The 24,359-nt window shown below is 37.4% G+C and overlaps 3 protein-coding genes and 1 long non-coding RNA gene across 9 annotated transcripts; 3 read left to right on the top strand and 1 right to left on the bottom strand.

Moving 5' to 3' along the window:
* The first annotated feature begins 3,978 nt into the window (after window positions 1-3,978).
* On the top strand, window positions 3,979-7,928 carry LOC110685405. Its single transcript, XM_021861937.1, has 5 exons — window positions 3,979-4,075; window positions 4,379-6,326; window positions 6,412-6,555; window positions 6,701-7,591; window positions 7,665-7,928. Exons 2-5 carry the CDS (start codon window positions 4,380-4,382, stop codon window positions 7,926-7,928), a joined length of 3,246 nt encoding a protein of 1,081 aa, XP_021717629.1. The 5' UTR covers window positions 3,979-4,075; window position 4,379.
* Window positions 7,929-9,302: 1,374 nt separating this feature from the next.
* LOC110685353 lies at window positions 9,303-14,175 on the top strand. Of its 6 annotated transcripts, none has more exons than XR_002504003.1 (7): window positions 9,303-9,610; window positions 9,719-9,828; window positions 9,959-9,989; window positions 10,080-11,155; window positions 11,650-11,758; window positions 12,616-12,678; window positions 13,992-14,175. It is a non-coding gene; the product is annotated as an uncharacterized LOC110685353 (long non-coding RNA). The 6 variants fall into 6 exon arrangements; XR_002504002.1 differs by having other exon boundaries at window positions 11,486-11,758; XR_002504001.1 differs by having other exon boundaries at window positions 10,080-11,568.
* A 1,821-nt stretch (window positions 14,176-15,996) lies between these two features.
* LOC110685404 lies at window positions 15,997-17,132 on the top strand. Its single transcript, XM_021861936.1, has 3 exons — window positions 15,997-16,440; window positions 16,521-16,664; window positions 16,755-17,132. The coding sequence occupies exons 1-3, from the start codon at window positions 15,997-15,999 to the stop codon at window positions 17,130-17,132; spliced, it is 966 nt and encodes a 321-aa protein (XP_021717628.1).
* Window positions 17,133-18,879: 1,747 nt separating this feature from the next.
* On the bottom strand, window positions 18,880-22,020 carry LOC110685352 (F-box/LRR-repeat protein At1g06630-like). The gene is made up of 4 exons (XM_021861870.1): window positions 21,375-22,020; window positions 19,885-20,881; window positions 19,632-19,787; window positions 18,880-19,533 (listed from the first exon to the last, which is right to left on the bottom strand). The coding sequence occupies exons 1-4, from the start codon at window positions 21,404-21,406 to the stop codon at window positions 19,210-19,212; spliced, it is 1,509 nt and encodes a 502-aa protein (XP_021717562.1). The 5' UTR covers window positions 21,407-22,020; the 3' UTR covers window positions 18,880-19,209.
* Between the last annotated feature and the right edge of the window lie 2,339 nt (window positions 22,021-24,359).

Here is a 24,359-nt window from a genome sequence, read left to right as displayed (position 1 = left end):
CATCTCTCACGAGCTCTAAAGCTCTTCAACTATGCCAATCTTCTTCATCATTTCTCCTACTTTCTTTCTTCCTCCTTCCCTCAGAATCACGAATTCTAACATAGCTTTTTTATTTTTGTTTTCTTGTGATGTAGCAGTGAATTTTGTAGGAAGTTGGATTTTTGTTTTCCAATAAAATCATTGTATAGAGAAAGATACAAATCATGCGGAATGAATGTTATAGATTAGATGTTCTTGGGGAGGGGTTGAGTGTTTTGAATGGATTGGGGAGGGAATGAATGTAAGTGCAAGATTAGGCTTTTGGAGTTTTCTCCTTAAAACTGACTTCTCCGTTTATATATTAGATTAAACTAGTTTGTGGCTCGGGCGATGCCCTGAGTTTTGTTTAAATACAAAATTAAAAAATTACTTTAAATTTAAAATAATATTTTGAAAACAATATCTTAAATTTAAAATAAATTCAAAAAATGGGAAAAAATATATGGAATTGAAAGAGAGATGTAGTAGTATACATGTAAATATTAATCTGTGTAATTGCTTAACTGGTTAACTGGTTTTTCATCTAGCAAATTACTCGTATCATTTATGGAATCAACAACCATTACAAATTAAATTGTAATTTATTGTGTAATTACTTAGAAGTTACATTCTAGAGAAAATTAAATACGAAGGTTACACATATGAATTTTTTTTAGAGTGATGATACATAGAGTGACATGTAAGGGTGACACATAGCAATGACATGTCGCCAAATCATATTGATGCAACGGTGACACATGGCATTACCACGTTGTCCCTTTGTGTTTTAATAATATTATTATAGATGTCCTTAGTATTAATGTTATAAAATAAACATCTTTTTATTATTAGTTATTTACCAAACACTTTTAAACAAGCAACTAATATAATTGATTAGTCAAACAAATTAATACAATCAACTAGCCTTACATGCTAATAACTGAATACGTGAATTGCTAAACCACGTCCGGTTTTTACCGGGTAACGCCCGTATTTTAACATGACTTTACAAACATGCCCCCTTATAAAATTTACCCTATTTCACCTTCACTTTCATTTTCTTTAACCACTATCTAACTTGTTACCCCACCAACCACCAAACAACCATCACCTACGAACAACCACCACGTCATATCTTTTTTTTTAAAAAAATTGCTTTACTCTTCACCAATTAGCGCAAACGGTAAATGGACGAGTTTAAGAAGCTACGAGGCCACTGGAAAGGTCGTCGGAGCATACGGAGTCGGTGAATGCTCTGAATTTTTGTCGGTTTTTTTTTTTTTTTTTTTAATTTCGTAATCATAGAAGGCGCCTTAAATTTAGATTCACCCTTGGAACATTCTAAAATTTTAGGCGTTCAAGGGGGGAAACGCCTGAAATGTTAGAATGTTATGGGGGGAAACGCCTGAAATTTTAGAATGTTTCGGAGGAGATTCTAAAATTTCAGGTGTTCCTTCCATGGAACATTCTAAAATTTCAGGTGTTTGTCTGGAACGAGTGAAGTTAAAAAAAAAAAATGTAAAACAAGTACCTGATCGCCAACCCCCTTACCTTTTCGATTTCTTGACATTTGTATGACATATTAAGCAGAAAGTAAAATATAGTTGGGGCTAAAGTCAAAAGATATAGCGTCTTGGCCTGTACCTAAAGCCCAATCATGATATCTATTTCAATGTAGATGTCAACTAACTTAGTAAGATCGAATTCCACCTATAGTCCTACTCGTATATCATAAGATTGTATATATAGATACATACGATAGTGAATGGGTTGCGATATAAAGAAGATGGTAGTTTGGTGGACAGTAAAGCAAAGAAAAAAGCACAACATTTGCTGTAACACCTTGAGGAGATTGGCCTTCCATAACATAACAAAGTCATACACTGTCTACAGAAAGCACTGCCAATAATCTGCTTGTTCAAACCATTAGAGTGCCCAAATATAAGGTCACCGTCTTTATAACTTAGTACAGAACACAATGAAAAGAGCACTAATAAATACAAGTATTAGCTTATTCATACGGCCATACTATCAGTTAGAGGTGGGAATGGGCCGTGCCGGCCCACGGGCGGCACGGGCCCAGCAAGAGATTGGCCCAGCCCGACACGAGCCTTCCAGCGGCACAGCACAACACGATGACCGATAAGTAGGCCGTGGGCCGTGCCGTGAACACAATTTCAAGAATCCGGCACGAGCACGGCACGAACCCGCGGGCAGCACGGTAGTTTGGCCCGTTAGCATGGCACGCCAGGCACGGCCATAAAATAAAATAAATATAATAATAAGCAAAAATTGCATGGAAGGTCCTTTTAAGTGGTCGACCTTGTGAGAAAGGTCCTTTTAAAAAAAAGGTGGCACAAAAGGTCCTTATGGCGTTTTGGTTGTGAAGAGGGTCCTTTGACCAAATTCCGGCGTTGACCTTGATATTCCGGCCATAAAATGTCACGTGCCGGTCACGTGACCTCTTAAATGAATTTTTATTTTTTTTTTCTTTTTTTCCTTTTCCCTCTTCTTCCTCGATTTCCCCTTTCCCCTACAATTTCCCTCCCTTATTTCCATTAAACATCTTGACATGACTAGTAGCTACCACCATTAATGGCGAATTAATGGTGAATTGCAATCTGGCAGGAGATTAACTAGGTGTTCTTTCTCTTTGATAAGTCTTAATTCTGTTGGTGTTCTGTCTCTTATTTTATTTATTTTTTTTTCCAAAATTGCTAATTTTTTCTGTAAAAATGGTGAAGAGCAACCCATAACGGAAAAGCAAGTCAAAAGGGAAAAGCAAATCCAACATCTTTTCATTCAAGCGCGTAACTAGGCTCAGGTACGTTCTTCCCAAAATTTTAATTTTGTTTTTGCAAATTGCGTATTAAAATACTCAATGTTGGGAAAAAGACAAACAATTAGGGTTAATTACCTAATTAAATATGTGTACTTAGTGGTTGGATGTTGTTACTGTGTTGAATTTGTTTCCTTCTGTTGTGTTTTTTGCATAAAATGCGCAACCCTAGATTTGCTTTGTTGATTGTGTTTAATTTGGTACTTAGATGCTAATTTATGTGATTGGTTGTTCAGGTTTAATTGCCCAATTGAAGTGTTGAAAATGTCGAAGCCAATTAACATAAGACTATATTATGGTGGTAGTTTTGTGACTAGAAAGGGGAAAACAACTGATGAGTATGGTGATAGTGAGTTTTATGGTCCGTCTTTGCACCCTAATGTCGAGGAAGTGTGTTACTTTGAATTTGTGGACTGGGTTAAGAAGGAATTAGGGTACACTGAAATGGGTGAGTTATGGTTTAGGAAGCACGGGTACAACTTATACACTAGTAGAAAAAATGAATTAGGCACCGCACCTTTTGCACCGGTTCTTGAAAACCGGTGGCAAAAGAAATGGGCGGGATAAGCTAAATGACTTTTCGCACCGGTGCGAATTACAAACGAAAAAAAGGGAGAAGAGCGATTTGGCACCGGTTCTAACCGAAACCGGTGCGAAATGTTAAAAAAAATAAAAACGGTTTAAGGCTTTCTTTCTTCTTTTTTCTTTGGAAATTTTCATTTTTACCACCTTCAAATAATGACAAAATCGAATTTACCACCTCCAAAAAAAAAAACATTTACTTTACCACCTCATAAAAAAATTAAACATCAGTTTTACCACCTCATCTGAGCTCAGGTGACGGAAAACGCTTGTGGGGCCCAGTTAACTGTCACTTCCCTCCAATTTAATTCTTTTAAAATCGATTTCCCTCTGTTTCCTCCTTTTCTCACCTTTCACCTTCCATAATCAATGTCTCACCAAATTTCTCACTTCCTCATCAATTTTCGTCTCTCTCTCCTTTGATTTTTCTTGATTCTCACTGTAACTGCTTCTCTCTCCTTTGATTTTTCTCTTTGTCTCTGTAAAAATTGAAACCCTAGATCAATTTGGGTGGTTGAAATCGAGCTGGAACAACAAAATTGCAACACATCAGCTTCTCTTGTCATCTTCCACAGGGTGAGGGGACCAAAAGCTTGGTAAATTGCTGACAGAAATCGAGATTCCTGACTACAAGAGGTACTTTAAACCCTTTATTAGTACATTTCGTTGGATTTATGGTTGTCAATTGGGGTAAAGTATGCCTTTTTGGGAATCTGTGAATTAAAGTATTATAAACCCTAATTATGCGAATCTTTGACTGAATTAGAGTGTGCATTTGTTAAATAATTAGTTAATTAGATTTACTTGTTTACTGTTAATTTAGTGCACAGTCAATGTGAATTGCTTTTACTTGCTGTAATTGGTGAATTGGTTGTTGTTGTTTACTGTAATTACTGAAATTGGTTATTGTTGTGTGTGCTTTTGTTGGTGTTGTTACAGAATGGACACAGTGGACTTAAAAATTACAGTAGGGGGTGCCTTTATACCTTCTTTAGCTGGTAAAAATAGAAGGGTGTTAACTTGGGATGGTGGGTGGGTTTATTGGATGAGAAAAGTGGAAAAAAATAAGATAGATGTACACTTTTTGAGGCAAGCAGCTATACATGGGTTTGTGTATGCGAATGTGAAGGTTCCTAGGGGGTTTAGTTGCTGGTATAAACAAAAGGGCAAGTCTTGGGTGAATGGTAAAAGGGAGCTTGTTGATGGTGAGGTGAATGGTTTCCTAGAGTCTGTGAACAAAGAGGGGGCATGTGAGATGTATGTTACCAGTCATGAGCCAATTGAAGGGACTAACAAAACACCCTTCAAATGTATAGCTGGGAATAAGCTAACCCCTGCACAAAGGAAGGAACTGAAAAAGAGGTTTGGTGGGCCTAAAGTATATAAACCCAGCCCAGAACTTAGTAAGCCCACTGAAGAAGAGCCATTTAGGAGAAGCCCTAGGTTAAAAGGAATTGTTATACATGACAGAGAGGCTGAGGAGAGGCTTCCTAGGGCAGAGAAAGTGAATGCTAATACACATAAAGGGAAGGGTAAACTCACTGCTGCAGATAAGGGTAAGGCTAAGGTTGGGGATGAGACTGGAAATTTTGCTAATTTAGTGAGAAAAATAAAAGAAAGAGTGAGGAGCTTAAGGGATGACAGTGATGTGTTTAGTGATGAGGATGGTGATACAGAGTCTTCTGATTCTGAGTTGAGTGATTTTGAGTTAGAAGTTGATGAGGGAGAGGAGGACTTATACTCTGATGATGATGAACAGTGGTTGAAGAAAAATTTAGACCATATTAACAGTGAGGTGAAAGGCAGTTTGAGGGGAGTTACTGAAGGAGGGGATCAAAGTGATGATGAGGACACAGGGTTTGACATAGAAAGAAATCTACAGAAAATTGAAGTGAGGGTTGAAGAGGAGGCAGCTTGTGATTCTGATGAGCTAAAGAGTGTGGAAGGTGATTCAGATGATGATCAGGGTAGTGTTACTTGGTTTAACCCTGAGACAGACTTTGAAAGGGCTATCAAATTTGTAGTTGGTCAAAGGTTCAGTGATGTGCAAACACTGAGAAAAGCTTTGAGACAACATGCAATTGAAAATAGGTATGAGTATTACCTTCTTCACAATGATTCAAAGAGGCTAACAGCATATTGCAAAAGGAAATGCAAGTGTGTGTATAACAAGAACAGTTGTAGGATAGTGAAGTGTACATGTAGTAAGGGTGTTAGGTGTAGGTTCAAGTTTTATGCAACAAGGCTTGTGAAATCAGAGGCTTGGCAAATTAAGACACTAAGGCTGAAGCATAGGTGTGTTAGGAGTAAAATGAACAACAAGGTGACAGCAGAGTTCCTTGCTGCCAGGTACTTGGAGGAGTTCAGGGGCAACCCCAGATGGAAGATTAAACAGATTCAGGACAGGGCCTTGAATGACTTGGGGATCAAAATTACATACTCCAAGGCTTGGTTGGCTAGAAGCAGGGCAAAGCTTATAATATATGGCTCTTCATCAGAGCAATACTCAAAGGTTTGGGACTATGGGAAGGCACTGCTGAAATGGAACCCAGGGAGTGAGTGTAATGTGATGGTGGATGATATTAATCAAATTGAAAGACCAATTTTTATGAGGATGTTTGTGTGCTTAGCTGCACTTAGGGATGGATTCATTTCTGGTTGCAGACCAGTAATTGGGGTGGATGGGTGCCATCTAAAAGGGGCATACCCTGGGCAGATATTGGTTGCAGTTGGAAAAGATGGCAATAATTCCATCTTCCCAATTGCTTGGGCAACTGCAGAGATTGAGAACAAGGACAGCTGGTGCTGGTTTCTGGAGAGCTTGCTCAAGGCACTTTGTGTGTATGACCAAGGAGATGGCTTGACTTTTATGTCTGACAGACAGAAAGTAAGTGGGTTGTGTTTGTGTTTAAATTACTTTGCTTTATTTGAATTTCCTGTACACTAACTTGTTAGTTTTGCCTTGTGTGTAGGGTCTCATAGAAGCATTTGCAGATGTGGCCCCCAAAGCTGAGCTCAGATTTTGTGTGAGGCATATTTGGTCAAATTTCAAACTGAAATTTCATGGTGCAACTTTCAAGGAATTGTTCTGGGCTGCTGCTAGGGCAAGCACTCTGGTAAGCTTCTATTTAGGTTCTTTTATGTCAGTTTTATGGTGAACTATAATGTATGCTAGGAACATTTAGTTTTGCACATATTTGCATGTCTTTCTATTTTGTGAATGGTTGTGTTGAATGGTTGTCATGTGTGTGGTTGTATCAGTTTGAGTTTGAAGTTGCTATGGAAAGTATCAATTTTTTGGATGAAGAAGCATACCAGTGGCTGTCAAACATTGACCCCCAGCACTGGTCAAGGCATGCTTTCTCTACAAACTGCAAGTCTAACATGTTGTTAAACAACATGTGTGAGACATTTAATGCAGTGATTAGAGATGCCAGAGACAAGCCTATTCTAACTCAAATGGAATGGCTTAGAAGATATATGATGAAGAGGAGTAATGACAAATGGGAGGCAGCAAAGTCTTGGGAAGGTTTACTAACCCCATTTGTCAACAAAGTCTTTGATGGGTTGGAGAAGTATGCCATGACATGTGAGGTTACAGCTTCAAGGGATGAAATTTATGAGGTGAAATACAAGGATGATCAGTGCATTGTGGATCTGCAAGAGAGAAAATGCACTTGTTATAGATGGGAGTTGACAGGAATACCTTGTGTCCATGCATTTGCTTGCATAATGGACAAAAGGGATGATCCTGAGTTGTATGTGCACCCACATTACTATAGGGTGACATACTTGGCTGCATATGAGAACCCAATACAGCCAATGCCTGGCCCTAAGAATTGGGAAAAGGTCAAGCTCAGACAGCCTTTGCCACCTATGCTGAAAGTGCAGCCAGGAAGACCTAAGGCAAAAAAGAGAAAGCTTGAACCAGGGGAGGGCACTTCTGCAGCACCTGAGGGCAAGAAGCCAAAGGTGAAAAAACAATGCAAGAACTGTGGTGGGTTTGGCCACTTTGCCAAAACATGCAAGGCTGAAGCAGCACCAGAACAGCCTAACCCACCTACAACAAATCCAAAGGGTGGGAGGCCACAGATGCATACTCCTTGGCTTAAGGAACAGAGAAAGAAAAGTGAAGAGAAAGCAGCAAGACAGGTAATTTATCAATTTTGTGACTTGAGTGTATTTAGTGGCTTTGTTTCTGAGTCTTGTCATACTGTGATTGCAGGCTGCACTGAAGTTGCCACAATATCAGCCTCCAACAACAGCACAGGCTGAGTCAAGTAATGCTGCACCTGCAACTGCTGTGTCAAGCCAGCCTGCAACAAGAACAGAGCCTTTGCCAACTCAGCCTGTTACCAGGAGGAGCAACAGGAGCCTGAGTCAGCCCACAAGAGTGCCAACAACTACTCCTCCCAAAGTCAAAATACAGACCAGGTCCAAGCTTCATGTAATGACAAGCAAGAAGGACAAGGATCTCAATCAACTGTGACCCTAGGTCTACTCATTAGTATTTTGTAATAGACAGCCAAGTTTATTTGGTAGTTGAACAATGATAGTTGAACAATGATTTTGCACAAAGGTGCCTTAACTTTTGTCTCAGCCAATGTAAAACAATTAAAAACATTGTGTTGCAAGTACTAATACGAAATGTGATATGTTTCTACCAAAAAGTTCCATTTCTCATTGATTTTGTTAAAAGTAGTACAAGAAATGTCATCCCAACATCCACACATAATAATTCAACAAAACACAACATAAGTTGGGGATTTTTTTTGTTTCTAAGCATTCCTAAATGAACCTAAGATCTAAAATACATAGCCAGTACCAAACCAAAACAACAAAACACAACAATAGCATGTACTGTGAGCATTTTCTTTGTTGTTGCATTGCTGCCATGCACTTCCTTGATCATCTTCTTCCTGTCTGAGCTAAGAGCTTTGCATTTCATCTTCAAGCTGTCAATCTCATTGAGCAAGCACCTCCTTTGTCCACTAACATCATCAACTTCCCTCTTCATGTCATTCAGCTCTCCCTTCATTAGTTTCTTGTCCAGCAGCAAGTTGTTAATCACCTCTGTTTGCCAAGGTGTTCCATCTGGTTGATCCACCCACTCAAAAGCTTTACACCCCCTTGACTCAGTCACAGGATCATAGAATTTGCAGGTCCTAAACTTGCGTCCTGGGTTCTCCCTAGTCCAAGCAGTCAGCCTAGACATTGGAACTCCACATTGGCATTTTTTCTCCTTTGAGGGTGACATGCTAACTGAAGACATTCCCTTCTGAAATTCAGTAAGAACAAGAATGAAATTAATTGTATTTGAACACAATCACCATAATATAACCCTAATTTCAGTAGCCAATTCACATAACAAAAACCCCCAATCTAATTTAATCTTACATGAACCCTAAGTATTTTAATTGAAATTGGGGTTTAATTGACCTCACAAAACGCCCAATTTCAATTACTCTTAGCAAATGCAACATAATCACGCAACGAATTGCCAAAAAATTACAACAGAAATCACGAAAATTGCTAGAGAATTAACGACAATGGCTTACCTTTTTGATGCTTGTTGTCGAGGAGTTCAATTGATTGTTTGATAATTAGAGGGTTTGGGATTGTTAAGGTTGCCCAAAAATACTGATTTGTGAAGAAAATCGCAAAAATTAATCTCCAATCTGCAAGAATTTGGTGTACAAATGAAGAACTAGGTTTAAATAAAAGGGAAATCGAGAGAAATTTGGGAAAAAATCAAAAACTAGCCGTTATGCTGGGCCCCACAAGCGTTTTCCGTCACCTGAGCTCAGATGAGGTGGTAAAACTGATGTTTAATTTTTTTATGAGGTGGTAAAGTAAATGTTTTTTTTTTGGAGGTGGTAAATTCGACAAAGTCATTATTTGAAGGTGGTAAAAATGAAAATTTCCTTTTTCTTTTTCCCCCTGCTTTCCCTCTTCGTTCTGCTCTTCTCTTTCCCTCCCATTTTCGCATCTCCTGCTCTTCCTCCCAGCTTTCCCTCTCCGTTTTCGCATCTCCCTGTGTTTTCGCATCTCCTTCTGCACTCTATTGAAGCAGCTCGCTCTTTCTCCATTGAATTGGTTACGCGCTTTCTCACTCCATTGAAGCAGCACCTCCATTGAACCAGCTCTGGCCTCCATTGAACTCACTTCGAGGTAAGATTTTTCTTGTGGTTGTGCGAATTCATTGATTTTCTTTCGCAATCTAGGGTTTGTCGTTGATTTTCTGTTCAATTTAGTAATTTTAGGGTTGTGGTAATATAGGGTTTGTCATTGAAGCGCGCACGGCTACATCTTTACCCTAACGGCCTCCTTGTCACGGCTACACCTCCACCGATTCTGAGCTTTCTCACCTCCATTGAACCAGCTTCGAGGTAAGATGATGGTTTTACCTTTAGTTTGCCTGATGAACCATGATAAAGAATTTGGAAATATCGATCAATACAACATCTATGCACCACCGTGTAATAACTCTGATGGCTCTGCTGCTGTTTCAATCCACAGGAGCATGAAGTTGCCTCGCCGTCCACATCATGTAAGTTTGAGTCTTACACTGTTATACTTATACCAGAATATGTCTGAAAATTGTGTTTCATCAATGAATTTTTTCTTTGATTCCTGTCAGATTTTGAGAAAGTTATCCGGGTATGATCCATGTACCGAAAAGTATGCTGAAAAATACTACAATAGGCCAGACGTGCAGAATGGGAAGGCTCTCCACGCTAATACCACTAAAATTCCGTATAAGTGGACTGCCTGCAGGAGAAAGTTGTGTTAATCTGATGGTATAATCAGGAGAAAATTCAAATGAAGTTGATGGTAATATTACATTATCTGTTTTTTGATGAGAAGGTTTGGACTTAGTAGAGAGCGGAGAATGTTATAGATAGGCGGACTAGGTTTAGACTATATATGTTCGGATGTTCTGCAAAGCATTGTTGTTTTAACGGAGTTTGATCTGTATTGATAATGTGTTCTCCTTGGCCCTAAACTAATTTTTAATCTTAAGAAAATGCGACATGATCTGTTTCTGTGCATTACAGCAAGTTTTCGATTTCTTCTATTACTTTCTTGCCTCATGGAGAGTTGACAGTTAATTTTGTGTATCAAGTAATCCTCCTGTAGTTACTGTCATACGGAGTACATCTTTTCCTTCGCTTGCATACAGAGAATTCCCACATATATGAGGCTGATGAGGAGCATGGTTAAAATCTACTAGTAGGAAGCTAAGGATTAGCTCGACTTCAAAATTTCTCCCGGTTAAAACCAGGGTGGTGAGACTGGTGACTGGCGAGGTTATACAACTCCATTAGCTCAGGGTCCCTGATAAGTTTAAGGCGGCCCTGAACTTAGAGTGTGACAGCGACCAATTAACTACATGCATTTATTTTGTAACTATATTACTGTATATAATCTTGCTTTTAATTCTTACATTACTTGTCCATGATTCATGATTGTATATATATTAATCTAAAACTTGTATGTACTGTCATACAAATCTCAAGTCAAACTTCTCTTTCTTTTAATTATTTAAGATCATTTGGGGAAGAACAGAAAGAAGAATGGAGGTTCATCTTCCTAATTTTCCAAAAGATTTTAATGCGTCAGATTTTATCCCTAATCTTTACTCTGCAAAAACCATTTTGGGTATTTTTGCTGCTGCTTCAATTGCTGTTTTCTGCTTCACATGGATTCTCTCAGGTATTATTTTTTTTCTACTCGATTTACTCTGTTTATATTCTAGCATCACGCCTCCTTAGATAAAATTTTGGTTCATATAGCCGACTATCATTGGGATTAAGGTTCTACTTCTTGTTATTGATTTACTCCTTCAATATATAGTAATTACTTCAAATGATTTAATCTTTGTTGATGGGTTATTTGTTTTGTTATCTAATAAGGGGAACAAGTGTAAAAAGGAAACAATCGAATGTGAAACATAGTAAAAACTCCGTAACATAAACGAATGGATATAGTAGTTGTTATTGTTGATTGATCTAACAAGTAACAACATGTCTGTAATTCTACAAGGACAAGACTGGATCCATTTTCGCCGAATTATGTAATTCTCTTGCTCATATCAATTAATTCAACTCCTTCAGTTAGTTTAAAGGGTGATTATTCTCACTTCACTATAATTCGACGACATTACCTTTTTTTTTCTTTTCGATTTGCTAATATTTTTGATTTTATAGGGAAAGAGTACAGCAAGGGTGATTCCAGATATTTGTCTCTTGATTCAACAACAATAGCTCTTGAAGCAATTTCAATCTTCGTATTTGGTCCAACCAACCTATTAGCTGCGTAAGTAACAATTAAGCAACATTTATCTTCTATCTGCTACGTAGTATACTTCTGTGGGTGTGGTCGTATGGAGCGGATAGTTTTATTATTGTCTATTATTAATGCCGTGTTTTTAAACAGACTTTCACTATAACTAACTTAAAAACTCATGCATTAGCACGGGCACATGCTAGTTTCATCAATTAGTTAAATATTATATAATGTAGGCTAATTTAAAATGAGCGTATCAAATGGATGAAGTTAGTCTTAGCACGATATATGTCGTATTTTCTTGATGGTATGATGGGACAAATGGACAAAAATTCAATTTAATATTACCCGTTATTGTGGCTCCCTAAAAAAAAACAAAACCCATTCTAGTCCAACTTTGTAGGTTGGATCCTTCTTTGAGGAGCTCAAGGCAGAGGAAAGGATAGGGAAATATGAACACATGCATTCTTAGTAATTTTAACTTTGATAGATTCCTAGTCGCGATGAACTTGATTCGAATAATGCAATGAACCAACTAGACTGAGCTTTGCTACTGAGTAATTCTTAATGGTATAGTCGTATGGTAGTTAGAGGTGTTAATTTGACCAGAAACCTAGGTCGAGGGGCTAACATTTGCGACTGTAAGAGGAGCAGGGCACGAAGTGCCGTTGTTCAAACCATGCTTTTATATATCCATGCTTTTATAGGATATCATTGCGTCCGGAGGGACTGATACAAATGCTGTTGTCTTTGATCGACCTTCTGGACAGATTGTATCTACACTAAGTGGTCATTCAAAGGTCTTTCTTATGCGTGGTTTTGCAATGCAAAAGCCATATGGACTAGTAAATGTTAAACTATTTACACTTCATTGCATTTTTTTGCAGGTTACCAGCATTAAGATTGTTCCACAGGATGAAAGTTCAGTTATAGCCGGATCTGCAGACAAGGTACTATTCTATCAGTTGTGATACACACCCTTTAAGCATACATTACTTCATAAGTGCAGAGAGTCTCTTACAGTCATTTTATTAATGTAACATGTATTGCTTTAACTTTCAGTGATTTTATTGTTGTATAATTTTCTATTACGAGATTTTTTTTCTTTTTTTCTTGCACTTTAATCTTTTTTCAATTGTATCCTTCAATTTCTGATTTTTTTGTTGCCATTCTGATTGGAAGACACTGTAGTTGTGTGACTTGTTGAAACTGCAATTAGTTTAGTGCTTGTGACAGTGTTTAAATTTCACTGCTTTGTAGTTGTCTTCCCTTAGCTTTAATCCTTCAATTCATTTTTCCTCTTTAATTTTTTGTTTCTTTCTATTAATTGGTTATTATTTTTAAATCCCTCCCTCCTTTGGCTCCCATTTGTTAGCTAACTTCTATAAAGCTGCGTTTATTTGTGATAGAAGTATTTTGTGATTTTTGTTTGGGTGAGTAGTTAGCTCCAGGAGATGAATATTAGAATTTCTTCGTTTAAAAACAGAAATTGATTAAGGTATTATTTAACATAATGTAATAGACTAACCCAGGGGTGGAGCATTATAGAAAATGACAATAGAATTCTGTTATGAGGTAGCTTGGGGAGTAATTTGAGAATAAATTATAGTAGAGAAGGAAAGAAAGCAGATTATACATATATAGTAGTGATCAAGGAGATTGAAAAGAATCAGAAAATTGCTGAGTGGATTTTACTTTGTTTTTAGCCTGTAGTTAGGAAGTCTAGCCATTTGGAGGTCTGGGATTGTAGGTGCGATATGATTTTTTAATCTTATCCGATTCCGATCAATTTTTAAAACTTTCCTAAAGTCTCTGCTTATTCGTTTATTCTGTATATCCATTTCTTTGCTTTACTACACTTATGAATTTCACTATATCACATTAGCTACACTGCCCTATTGAAATATTAGTCCTGGCAATAATTTTTGTCATATCACCATCCTTGTATATTTAGGTTTATTTGACATTCTGGCCTTATTTGGTTCTTCAACTCCGGAATTACTCATCTTGCTATCTTAGTTGGTCTGTCATGCTTCCAAGCTATCTGAAAATGAAAAACGTTGATAATTATATGATACTGTTTAGATGTCTAGAAAACAGTTTGGCAGGAACATTGCTTCGATTTGGCTTGCGATAGTTGGCTTCATCTTGGGTCATTTTTTAACAACTCAAGCCCAGACTTATTCTTTATTGAGCCAAATATTTTAATATGTTCCATTTTTAACAATTCTAACCTAATGTTTGTTTATCCATGTTTTGCAAGGTACAGAAAGGAGGACGAGCAAAGAACTTAATGAAGTTCGAAACATGTTGGCGTCTTTCTTCACATTTACTTTAATTTAAACTTGTTAACTACATTAATAATTAGTATTGTTTGTACATATGACACTTTTTTTTTTTTACAAGGAGTTGTAAATATATGGCACTTCATTGTATTGCATTTGTGATTATTAATTAATATCTATGTATTGTTATTATTTCAATTTAGAAATTGTTATTATTTCAATTTAGAAATTTTTATTATTATTATTAGTATTATTAATAATATTATAATAATAATAATAATAATAATAATAATTATTATTATTATTATTATTATTATTATTATTATTATTATTATATACATTGATGGTAGAATTAATGCAGGATGTGCAGGTTATTATTGGTATTAATATAATTAATTAATAGCCAAAAAAAAAAAAAAAAAGGTTTTTTGCACCGGTTCACAGTAAGAATAGGTGCCTAAAGTGTTTAATGTTTAAGGCGCGCAGTACTTTAGGCACCGGTTCTGGTCAAAAATCGGTGCCTAAAGTTAGGTTTTTTTGCATCGGTTCTCCCCCAGAACCGGTGCAAAAAGGCAGATTTCGCACCGATTTTAAACCGGTGCGAAATGTTTGGGGTTTTAGCACCCCCCAAATCCAGACCGGTTCAAAACCGGTGCTATAGGGGGGGTTTGAACCGGTGCGTTTTATGTATTTTCGCCTAGTGTTATTCACTCACATGGAGGGAGAGGTTGAAAGATGATAATGATATCACACCTGAGAAAGATGGGTGGTATCATCTTTTTTTGATACATGTGCCTAAATTTCTAACCCGGAGGGTTATGTATGGTCCAGGTGTGGGATTCTATACTGATACAGAATCTGAGGGGGGGTCCACATCATTAGGTAGTTATATGTCTGCTGACTCAGTTGCCACATCATCGGATAAGGAAAGGGTATCTGTTGGGGGTGAGTCACAGTCAGCTCAAAGTGATGACATAGGACAGAAAAAGAGTGGATTAAAGGAGGGAGCACATGCTAATGAATGCAGGAACCGTAGATCTGGAAATATAAGCCCACCCATTCCCATTTCTTCCTCCATCCCTGTCTTGAACATAAATGAAACTGCTGCCTCTCAACCCAGCCCTTCTTCAACCCAGAACAAAAAAAAAAGGAAGCTGGTCCTGAAATACACTCAACAACCAGTTGTTTCTCTTGACTCCATTCCAGAAGTAGGTGAAGAGAATCCTGCTATTCACTGTGATGGGGATGAGGATGATGATGTGGTTTTGAGTGATCTTGATTTTGAAGATGAAAGTGATGATGACCTGTTTGCTGCCAATGTTGATGAGGAGATAACTGAAGATGTGAATAGAAGTTTGGTGAGTATTCATACTAGGCAGCAGAACAGTCATAGAGGTGATGACCAGGGAGAAGTACAAGTTGAAGATGATGATGACTTGAATGATAGTCAGGATGAGTTGGATAGTCAAGCTGGTTCAGATGATGAAGAAGTTAGGTACCCTGTTTTTAACCCTGATGTTGACTTCAAGAGTAAGATTAACCTTACTGCTGGGTTGAAATTTGCTTCACATAAGGTGTTTAGAAAGGCATTAAGACACCATGCAATAGAGAATGGATACAGTTACATGCTTTTGCACAATAAGAGTAAGAGGATAACTGTGTACTGTGCTAAAAGGTGTGCATGTAATTTTGTCTTTGGAAAATTTTTTGCATGTCATTGTCCAACTAGAAGGAAGTGTTTGTTTAGGATACATGCTAAGAAATTGAAAGATGAGGAGACTTTTCAAATTAAAAGTCTTATGCTGGAACATAAATGTGGGCATTAGCATGTAAATACACATGTTACTAGTGAGTATCTGGCCTGAGAGGTATTTGGAGGATTGGAGGGATGACCCCACATATAAAATGAGTGCTTTCATGAAGAGAGTGAGAAGAAAATTAGGTGTAGAACCTGGGTATTACAAGTGTTATTATGCAAAAAAAATGGCATTGCAAATGATTCATGGGAATGCAGCAGAGGAGTACAAGAGAGTATGGGATTATGTTGAAGCAATCAGGAGGTACAATCCAGGTAGCACTGCAGTTGTGAAGCTACAAAACATAGACAACCCTCCACCAATTTTCCAGAGGATGTACATTTGCTTGCAACCATGTAAAGAGGGATTCATGGCTAGTTGCAGGCCCATTTTAGGTGTGGATGACTGTCATCTAAATGGACCTTGGCCTGGGATTTTGCTTACTGCTATTGCTAAACATGGTAACAACAATATTTTCCCAGTTGCTTCGGCTGTTGTAGAAACAGAGAGCTCAGAAACCTGGACTTGGTTTCTTGAGTTGCTGGTCAATGACATACGCTCTGTTGCTGCATCAGTGACTTGGGTGCATGAGCATGAAGATCCAGTTACCTTCATGAGTGACAGACAAAAGGTAACTTCAATGCTTTCATGAAATTGAGTGAGGATTGTTCTGTGCCAATTATTAACATTGCACTGTGCCAATAATTGCAGGGCCTGCTTGATGCTTTCAACACAGTTATCCCAAGTGCAAAAACAAGGTTTTGTTGCAGACATATTTGGGCAAACTTTAAGCTCGAATTCCCAGGCCAGATATACAAAGAGAGCTTCCGGAAGGTTGCAAGGAGTTCTACTAAGGTGTGTATGTCTTACTAGTTTGTTTCCTCCACTTGAATTTAAAGCTCAAACTTTATACATGTACTTATGATCAGTTTTTTTTCCATTCAGCATCAATTTGACAAACCTATGCAAGAGATTAGGAAGTTGAGTGGGGATGCTTTTCAATATCTTTCTGAGATACCAGTTTGTCACTGGTCTAGACATGGCTTTAGTCATAGGGCAAAGTTAGGGATGCTGCTAAACAACTGCTGTGAAAGTTTCAACAATGTCCTTCGGGAAGCTAGGACAAAGCCAATCTTGTCTTTAATGGAGTGGATCAGAAGATATGTCATGAAGAGAAGTTGTGCTAAGAGAGAAGGCTTGAAAGATTTTGAAGGTTTAATCATGCCATCAGTTGTGAAGGTGATTGAGAGAGGGCAGAAACAGATTTGGAACATGAGAATAATTCAAGCAGATTTGCATGAATTTGAGGTGGATGATGAATAAGAGACATTTGTTGTTAATCTTGAAAACAAGACTTGTGGCTGCTATAGGTGGACTTTGATGGGTATCCCATGTTGGCATGCCTTAGCTTGCATAGCCAAAAGAAGACTCAACTATGAAGATTTTGTACACCCAGCCTATCATATTGCCACTTATGCTGCTACATATGCTCCAGCATTTCATGTAATGCCAGGACATAACCAATGGGGTGATTCTGATAGGCCTCAGCCTCAGCCCCTGTTTACAGAGCCATGCCAGGTAGACCCTCTAAAGAGAAAAGGAAGAAAGCACAGGGAGAGGGAACAGGTAAGAATATGAAGAGAGCAAGGAAGCCAAACACATGTGCCAGATGTGGTGGTAAAGAGCACAATGCCAGGAAAAGTTTTAGGCCTCTAAAACCACCACCTGCTGAAAACAAAGGTGGTAGGCCTAGGAAGCAAAAAGGGGTAGCAACCTCAACAGCACAAACATCTACTGCAGCAACCGACCCCTCACAGCAGCCACAATTACAGTCACTGTCTCAAGGTCCACCTCTGTCTCAGGCATCAACACAGCCTTCCCAGCCAACAGGTACTCCAGCTGCATCAAGTCAAGCAAAGGGCAAAGAAAAGGTCCCTGTTGCTAAGCCCAGGAAGCAGAAGACCACCTCAATGAGTAGGATACTGCAGGGATCAGCTTCTAAGTCTTAGTTGTGCTAGCTTAAATTAGCTTTCATGTTTTGTATGTCACTTATGTGTATGTGACTTTTATGTTTATGTATGGACATGTTTAACAGCATTTTGGAACTTGGGTAGCCTTTTGGAACTTATGTGTTGTATTTTGAATGCTCTGGAATGAATTAAACAAGAATATTGAAGCATTTTAGTTCCAAATATGTGTTCATTTCATTTCTCATTGATAATAATATGGTTCATTACAAATTTCCAACTAAGAACAACCAAATTGGTTCATTACAAATTTCCAACTAAGAACAACATGCCTAAACAACTAATACAACCTTTAACCAAACAGTTTCACAACTAATGTACTAGCCAACACTGATACAATTGCACACAACACTAGCAAGATGAACAACTGATCATTACTAATCACACCATCACCGACCCTGTTTGCAATTGGATGTCTAGGCATTTGCTGAACTTGCTCAATCAGTCTTCTGTTCTCATGCTCCAAACATGTCACTCTTGCCTTTAGGACATTTTGGTCAGTGGCCATCCTGTGTTTCTCAGCCAACAACACATTTATCACATCCTTCTGCCAATTAACCATGTCAGTTACACCCCTTCATTAATTGCGCAACTACAATGAACAACAAACAAAGAAAAATTTCTATTTGCAAAAGTAAACTTGAAATTGATGTGGGATTGCCACCTTACCCTTGTTCGACTCGCGTTAAATGCCTTCAATTGGCCTTCAATTGTAGTTTCTAGGTTAAGAATTGAAGTTTTCTTCTCAAATTAGGGTTAATAAGGGAGGGAAATTGTAGGGGAAAGGGGAAATCGAGGAAGAAGAGGGAAAGGGAAAAAAAGAAAAAACAAAATCATTTAAGAGGTCACGTGACCGGCATGTGGCATTTTATGGCCGGAATATAAAGGTCAACGCCGGAGTTTGATCAAAGGACCCTCCTCACAACCAAAACACCATAAAAGGACCTTCTGTGCCACTTTTTTTTTTTTTAAAGGACCTTCCTTGCAATTTTTCCTAATAATAAATAATAAAAAGAACAATAATAATATAAAAAACATAAATATAAATTAATAAAATTATTTAAATAGTATATCCATTTTAAAAGTTGTTCAAAAAGAATTAAACAAATTACAGGCGGCCCGGTGCCCGGCACGGCACGCCAGGCATGTTGGCCGTGCCGTGCCGTGGGCTGGGGTGTGCTAAATGGTGGCCCGGCACGGCACGACACGGGCCACCACCAGGCACGGCGAGGCACGGCCCGCGGCGGCCCAGCACGGCACGTTGCCCACCTCTACTATCAGTCATGTCTTTATAACTTAGTACAGAACACACGGAGAAACGTACGAGGCACTGCCAAATTGGTTATTCAACCTACTACAGAGTGCCCATACAATCAGTCCCCTCTACGGACTTTTATTGAACAAGTCTTTGAGGCTCTTGGTAGCTTCTGTAATGTCTCGTTGAGTGATATCCTTTCAGTCTCTGACTTCCAACAATCCAAAGCTACATCCAAGTCCTCCAAAACTAATGAGCTTCTCAGAAAATATTTAACCACTTCCAGTTCCCATTCTGTCAGCTTGTAATCTTGTACTGAGATTCTTTTGAGATTACTCGCCAAACAAGACGGGATTATGGGAGTACAACTCCAAGACTTACACTCTTGCCCAGACATCTCCATATAATGTTCATCCTCCTCATCATCATCAAATACGATTCCCTGAAAATATAAGAGAATAAAGTCGTATATCAACAACATTCACAGGAATAGTTAAAAAGTCAATTTAAATTATCTGGAATAGAAGACATCACACTAACCTTCGGTAAACTAAGTGTTTCTAGAAAAGGCGCACAATTAAGCAGCTCCATCAACAATGTATACCAACTAATAAAGGCAGAACAACCAAGCTTCAAATGATTCAGATTACGAAAGACAGGCAGCTTAAGCTGCTCTGATTCACAAAGATGCAGAGCCTAGATCAAAAAAGAGCAAATCAGTCAACTCTATTGATAAAGTACAGTAGTATTTCTGAAGCACAAACAAAAGGTTGAAGGTGATCAAAGGACAAACCACTACACATGATTCCATCAGAAACAAACGACGAACATTAGACAGCCGCCAAAGAAGGTTAAGCGTATCCTCAGGAACAGTTTGGTTGATTTCAGCTTCAACAAGAGCATTCAGATCTCCAATGCAGTAGTGAGATGCAGAAACGTCGTCATACATTAGATACTCCACATTAGTAACATCAAGTACAACCTCGGTCCTTAGGTAACTACTACCAAAACAATTAGTCATTACAGATAATCTACGAAGTGATGGTGAAGATATAATAATGGGTTTCAAAGGATTCCAGTAACCATCCAGAGTCAAGTGTTCAAGGGATGGACAGCTTGAAACTAGCCTAGTCGCGAAGTCACCATCAGGAATGACGGGTAAAGTGAGATTGAACTCTTTCAAGTTTGGCAAACAGAAAGACAGAGGAACTTCAAGATGAAGATTCACATCGATCTTTAACACCTCGAGTGTTGGACAACCAAAGAGGGCCGAAGGCAGCTTACCGGGTTCCCTAACGCGAGCACGAATGTCAAGTTCTTTAACCCCACGGGTTAATGGAAAACACATCCAAGTATTAAGATGCATAGGGTTTAACTGAGGTAAACAACCTTGTTTACACCTTCTAAATTTGTAAGGGCTTAGATCATCCCTGCCAAAGTGAAGTCTAAAAGTGGTAATGTTGTGAGAGTGACACAGTTGCAATAAGTTATCAACAAATCTCTTGAAATTGGGGAAAGAATCAGGCATACAAGGACGGTCCACACAAAGAGATATAGGTGAGTCGTCAAAATGGAGTCGTGTTACCCAGGTGAAAACACGCCTCCATCGCCTAGACAATACACTGGTAACAACAGCATCCTTAGTAGGAAGGAATGAGAGTATGTCTCCTAGTAGAGCATCAGGTAAACTGCTGATTCTATCTTCTAACAGTATACCATTACCATGAGCAGAATCCCCTTTTTTGAGTCGTTTAATGGGCCTACGCTCCTCCAAGTCTAATAACTTACACCTGAAGGAGGAAAAATATATCAGAAAATAATCAATGGGTTTGAAATTGAAACCAGTGTTACCTAATTCACCAAGAGAACCGAATCTCATGTAGTAACAATATTGTTTTTTGGGTAAATAGGGGAATTTTATATTACGGATTACCAAAACAATGAAAAACAAATTGCAAACAAAGTAGAAACAAAATAACAATCGCAATTGGAACAGTTTGAATTATTTCATAAAATCCAAACTTTAGCAATAAAAAACAAGTCTTTAGAGTCAGATGATCAAGTTTTCGCCTTTACTTCCAAAAACCAACCATTAAATTTTTATTCAAGAGAATTCAATCAAGGCAAGCCCTAAATTAACAATAAACCAAACACAGAAGAAAAAGTAAACCCAGAAAACCCAGATTTAAAATTCGATCAAAATTAAAACCATAACATGATCTCTTTGATACATAGATCATAACTAATAAATAAATAGAATTAAATTAGAAATATAGAACAAACCTACGGACTGGATTGGAGGAGGTAGCACCCATGTCCCTGGATTGGAGATCTTGGCAATTCTGGAATTTGAAATACAGTTTTTGTGGAGGGAATAAATAAGGAAGGATAAGGAGGGAGAGACTAAGAGAGGGACGATGTTTGCATCAGGATCAAAATTATAGTCGCAGTCCTTGCCTCCTTGCATATCAATTTCTTCTTTTTTCTGGATTTTTTTTTTTTTTTTGAAAGAATCTTTTTTCTGGATTATGTACTACGTATTTTTTTATTTTTTTATTTTTTTCTTTCTTTTTTGTTAATCCGTGTATTTTTTTTTCTTTTTTTTCCCCTTACTTAGTGCTTTGTTTTCCAGTAAAATCATGCTTGAGTTTTTATTTTTAAAAATATTAAAACGTGTGACCGTGCTAAATTGTTAATAATGTGATTTATATGGGTTACAAGTTTACAACGTTTCTCAATGGGTAGTTTCAATCACTTATATCACTTATGTCTAATATAAATGGTTAAAATGGACAGAACATATCATAAACACAAATTTTAAATCTGCAAATAATATCAAAATAAATGAAACAATATAAGTTAAGCATAAAAGAAGAACCTCACTTTTAACATTTTCACCGTTAAGGACCTTTCACTTTTTTTTTCACAATTAAGGACCTAACATTTACTTTCCGGTGATAATTAACATCAATTAACTCAAGGTGAGTTAGACCTTGGTTAACTGACATAAACACATTATTACTTAGCTAACATGGCATGGGAAAGGGTGCTATTTTCTCTTATTGAACTTGATTCCCTATTCTAGAAGCGTTCCTCCAGTTTGGCTAAGGAAGCGAAGGCAATTCTTCATAATTTCAACCCGATTCTCAGTAATTTTGCAAGGTGCTTTCGTTTCTTATGTATTCGAGTTGTTTTCTTGAGAAAATTGTAATTTTTTTTTTTTTTTTGGCGGGTTTAGTTAGGGTTTAGGGTTTTGATGATATTGATTATCAACTGCGCTTTTTTGATAATTTGTTTTTGTTGTTCATGAAAATATTGGTTTTGTATGTATGGTGTTATTCGAATTGTTTTTTGTGAATTGGAAGGGAATGACGAACACAGACCCTAGGTTTTAATGGTTACTCTAATTTTTATTAATATGAGAAATTCTTCCAAAACCCAGATTTAAAATTCAATCAAAACCAAACAAACCCATCACATAAAATCCAAACTTTAATTATTCAAGGCAAGCCTTAAATTAGATGGAAGACTTTTGAATGGCTACAACAAAATGGTAGCCACTGCAATTGATGAAATCTCAGCCGTTCATTTGTATCTGATTAATTATGGCCCTTCGATCAGATGACTTTGTAATTTTACCAAAAAAAAAAAAAAAAAAACAACAAAAAAAAATTAACCAAGAAAAATTAAGAAATCCCCCCACGTTTGTTTTCAGTTACTTCTCCTTTAATTTTTTTTTTTTTGGGAAAAAAGAAAACCCTAAATTCAACCTAAGGAAGAGAAGAAGGGATCAAAACTCGATTTCATATAATTAGATGAACATAACAATCAATTGAAGAAGGATTTGCAAAGGAGAAGGGGTGAAAGAGAGAGAGAAAAGAATAGCAGACTACGAAGTACGGTACATCAGAAGAGAAGGAAACTGAAAAAAATTGGGGGGATTTTTTTTTTTTTTTGTCAAAGTTGTTTTTCTTTTTTTTTTTATAAAACTACCAAGTCATCTCAACGAACAGCCTGATTGCCAAATACAAATTAACGGCTGTGATTTTATTTAGTATAGTGGCTACCATTTTATTGTAGCCATTGTACGTAAAACTGTCCTAAATTAACAATAAACCAAACATAATAGAGTACATGAATTCAAAAAATAACCTCAAAATTCTTCGAAAACCCAGATTCAAAAGTCGATCAAATTAAACAAACCCATAACATAATCTTTTTGATAAACAAATTACTACATACACAGATCATAACTAATAAATAAATTTAAATTAGAAATATAGTAAGTAAAGTTGTCACACCTAAGGACTGGATTGGAGGACGCACCACCCATGCTATGTTCCTGGATTGTCCATCTTGGTTGCCTACATTCCTACAATAAGTTTACAAATCTTCCTAATATATTTGAAGTAGAATTCATTAAATAGTGACGATTTGATGACAATTCACCCATATAATACAATCTAACGATTTGATGCATCAATGGAGCAAAAAAAAAAAAAGAAGAAAATAAGCAGAAATATATCGTGTATTTTGTCAATGTCAACCTTGTATTTCTCTGGTTCTCTCCATCATATTACTCAAATGTCGGGTAAGCATACCCCATAATATCATATTTGCATTCACCAAAATACCAAACTCAATTTTTTATGAGAAGATAATAACCAAGGTTCAACTAATAAATTAATACTCCCCCGTCCCATAATATTTTTCTTATTTGTGTACTTTCCAAAAAAATTCAATTACAAATGTAAAATAATAATTGCAAATCATACATTTTTCAAATTCTTTAATTCTTGTGAAAATTTCACAATGGAAAATACATTATGGGACGGAATGAGTAGTTGATAATTCGAATATCAAATAAAGATGATAAGTCGAGTATACACGACAAAGCGGTGGCAAGATGTTTGCTACATAGTTAATGGCAATTGAGTTTTATAGGCCCCACCTACCAATTATTCCAAACTAAACTTCGACGGCTCGTTTCAACATAATTCAGCAGCAGCGAGTATCATCATTCGAGATAGCATCGGCAATCTTCAATGCGCATGCACGTTCAACCTCGGCAACACTAAAGCTTTCATAACTGAAGCATTTGCTCTCCACAAGGGCATCCTGCTTGCGATGGAACAAGGCATCAAAAACATCCATATATTGAAGGCGACAATGTCATGGTTATTAACTCAGTTAAAGGTTTATAGGCGGCCCTGCGGCAGATTGATCATATCATTGCAGACATGCGTCTTATTCTCAACAACTTCGACA

Source organism: Chenopodium quinoa, unplaced genomic scaffold (assembly GCF_001683475.1).
Source record: "Chenopodium quinoa cultivar QQ74 unplaced genomic scaffold, ASM168347v1, whole genome shotgun sequence".
NCBI classification, from domain to species: domain Eukaryota; kingdom Viridiplantae; phylum Streptophyta; class Magnoliopsida; order Caryophyllales; family Amaranthaceae; genus Chenopodium; species Chenopodium quinoa.
This window is presented reverse-complemented; position numbering and strand designations above follow the sequence as displayed.

What these genes read in the sequence shown, in the direction of transcription:
- LOC110685405 (XM_021861937.1), top strand. Translation starts at nt 4,380, where the DNA reads ATGGACACAGTGGACTTAAAAATTACAGTAGGGGGTGCCTTTATACCT. An exon ending in TTATGTCTGACAGACAGAAA is followed by an intron (nt 6,327 to 6,411) that starts GTAAGTGGGTTG and finishes CCTTGTGTGTAG; the next exon opens with GGTCTCATAGAAGCATTTGC. An exon ending in CTGCTAGGGCAAGCACTCTG is followed by an intron (nt 6,556 to 6,700) that starts GTAAGCTTCTAT and finishes TGGTTGTATCAG; the next exon opens with TTTGAGTTTGAAGTTGCTAT.
- LOC110685404 (XM_021861936.1), top strand. Translation starts at nt 15,997, where the DNA reads ATGGCATTGCAAATGATTCATGGGAATGCAGCAGAGGAGTACAAGAGA. An exon ending in TCATGAGTGACAGACAAAAG is followed by an intron (nt 16,441 to 16,520) that starts GTAACTTCAATG and finishes CAATAATTGCAG; the next exon opens with GGCCTGCTTGATGCTTTCAA. An exon ending in TTGCAAGGAGTTCTACTAAG is followed by an intron (nt 16,665 to 16,754) that starts GTGTGTATGTCT and finishes TTTTCCATTCAG; the next exon opens with CATCAATTTGACAAACCTAT.
- LOC110685352 (XM_021861870.1), bottom strand. Translation starts at nt 21,406, where the DNA reads ATGGGTGCTACCTCCTCCAATCCAGTCCGTAG. An exon ending in TCCTCCAATCCAGTCCGTAG is followed by an intron (nt 20,882 to 21,374) that starts GTTTGTTCTATA and finishes TTCCTCCTTCAG; the next exon opens with GTGTAAGTTATTAGACTTGG. An exon ending in AAACACTTAGTTTACCGAAG is followed by an intron (nt 19,534 to 19,631) that starts GTTAGTGTGATG and finishes TTATATTTTCAG; the next exon opens with GGAATCGTATTTGATGATGA.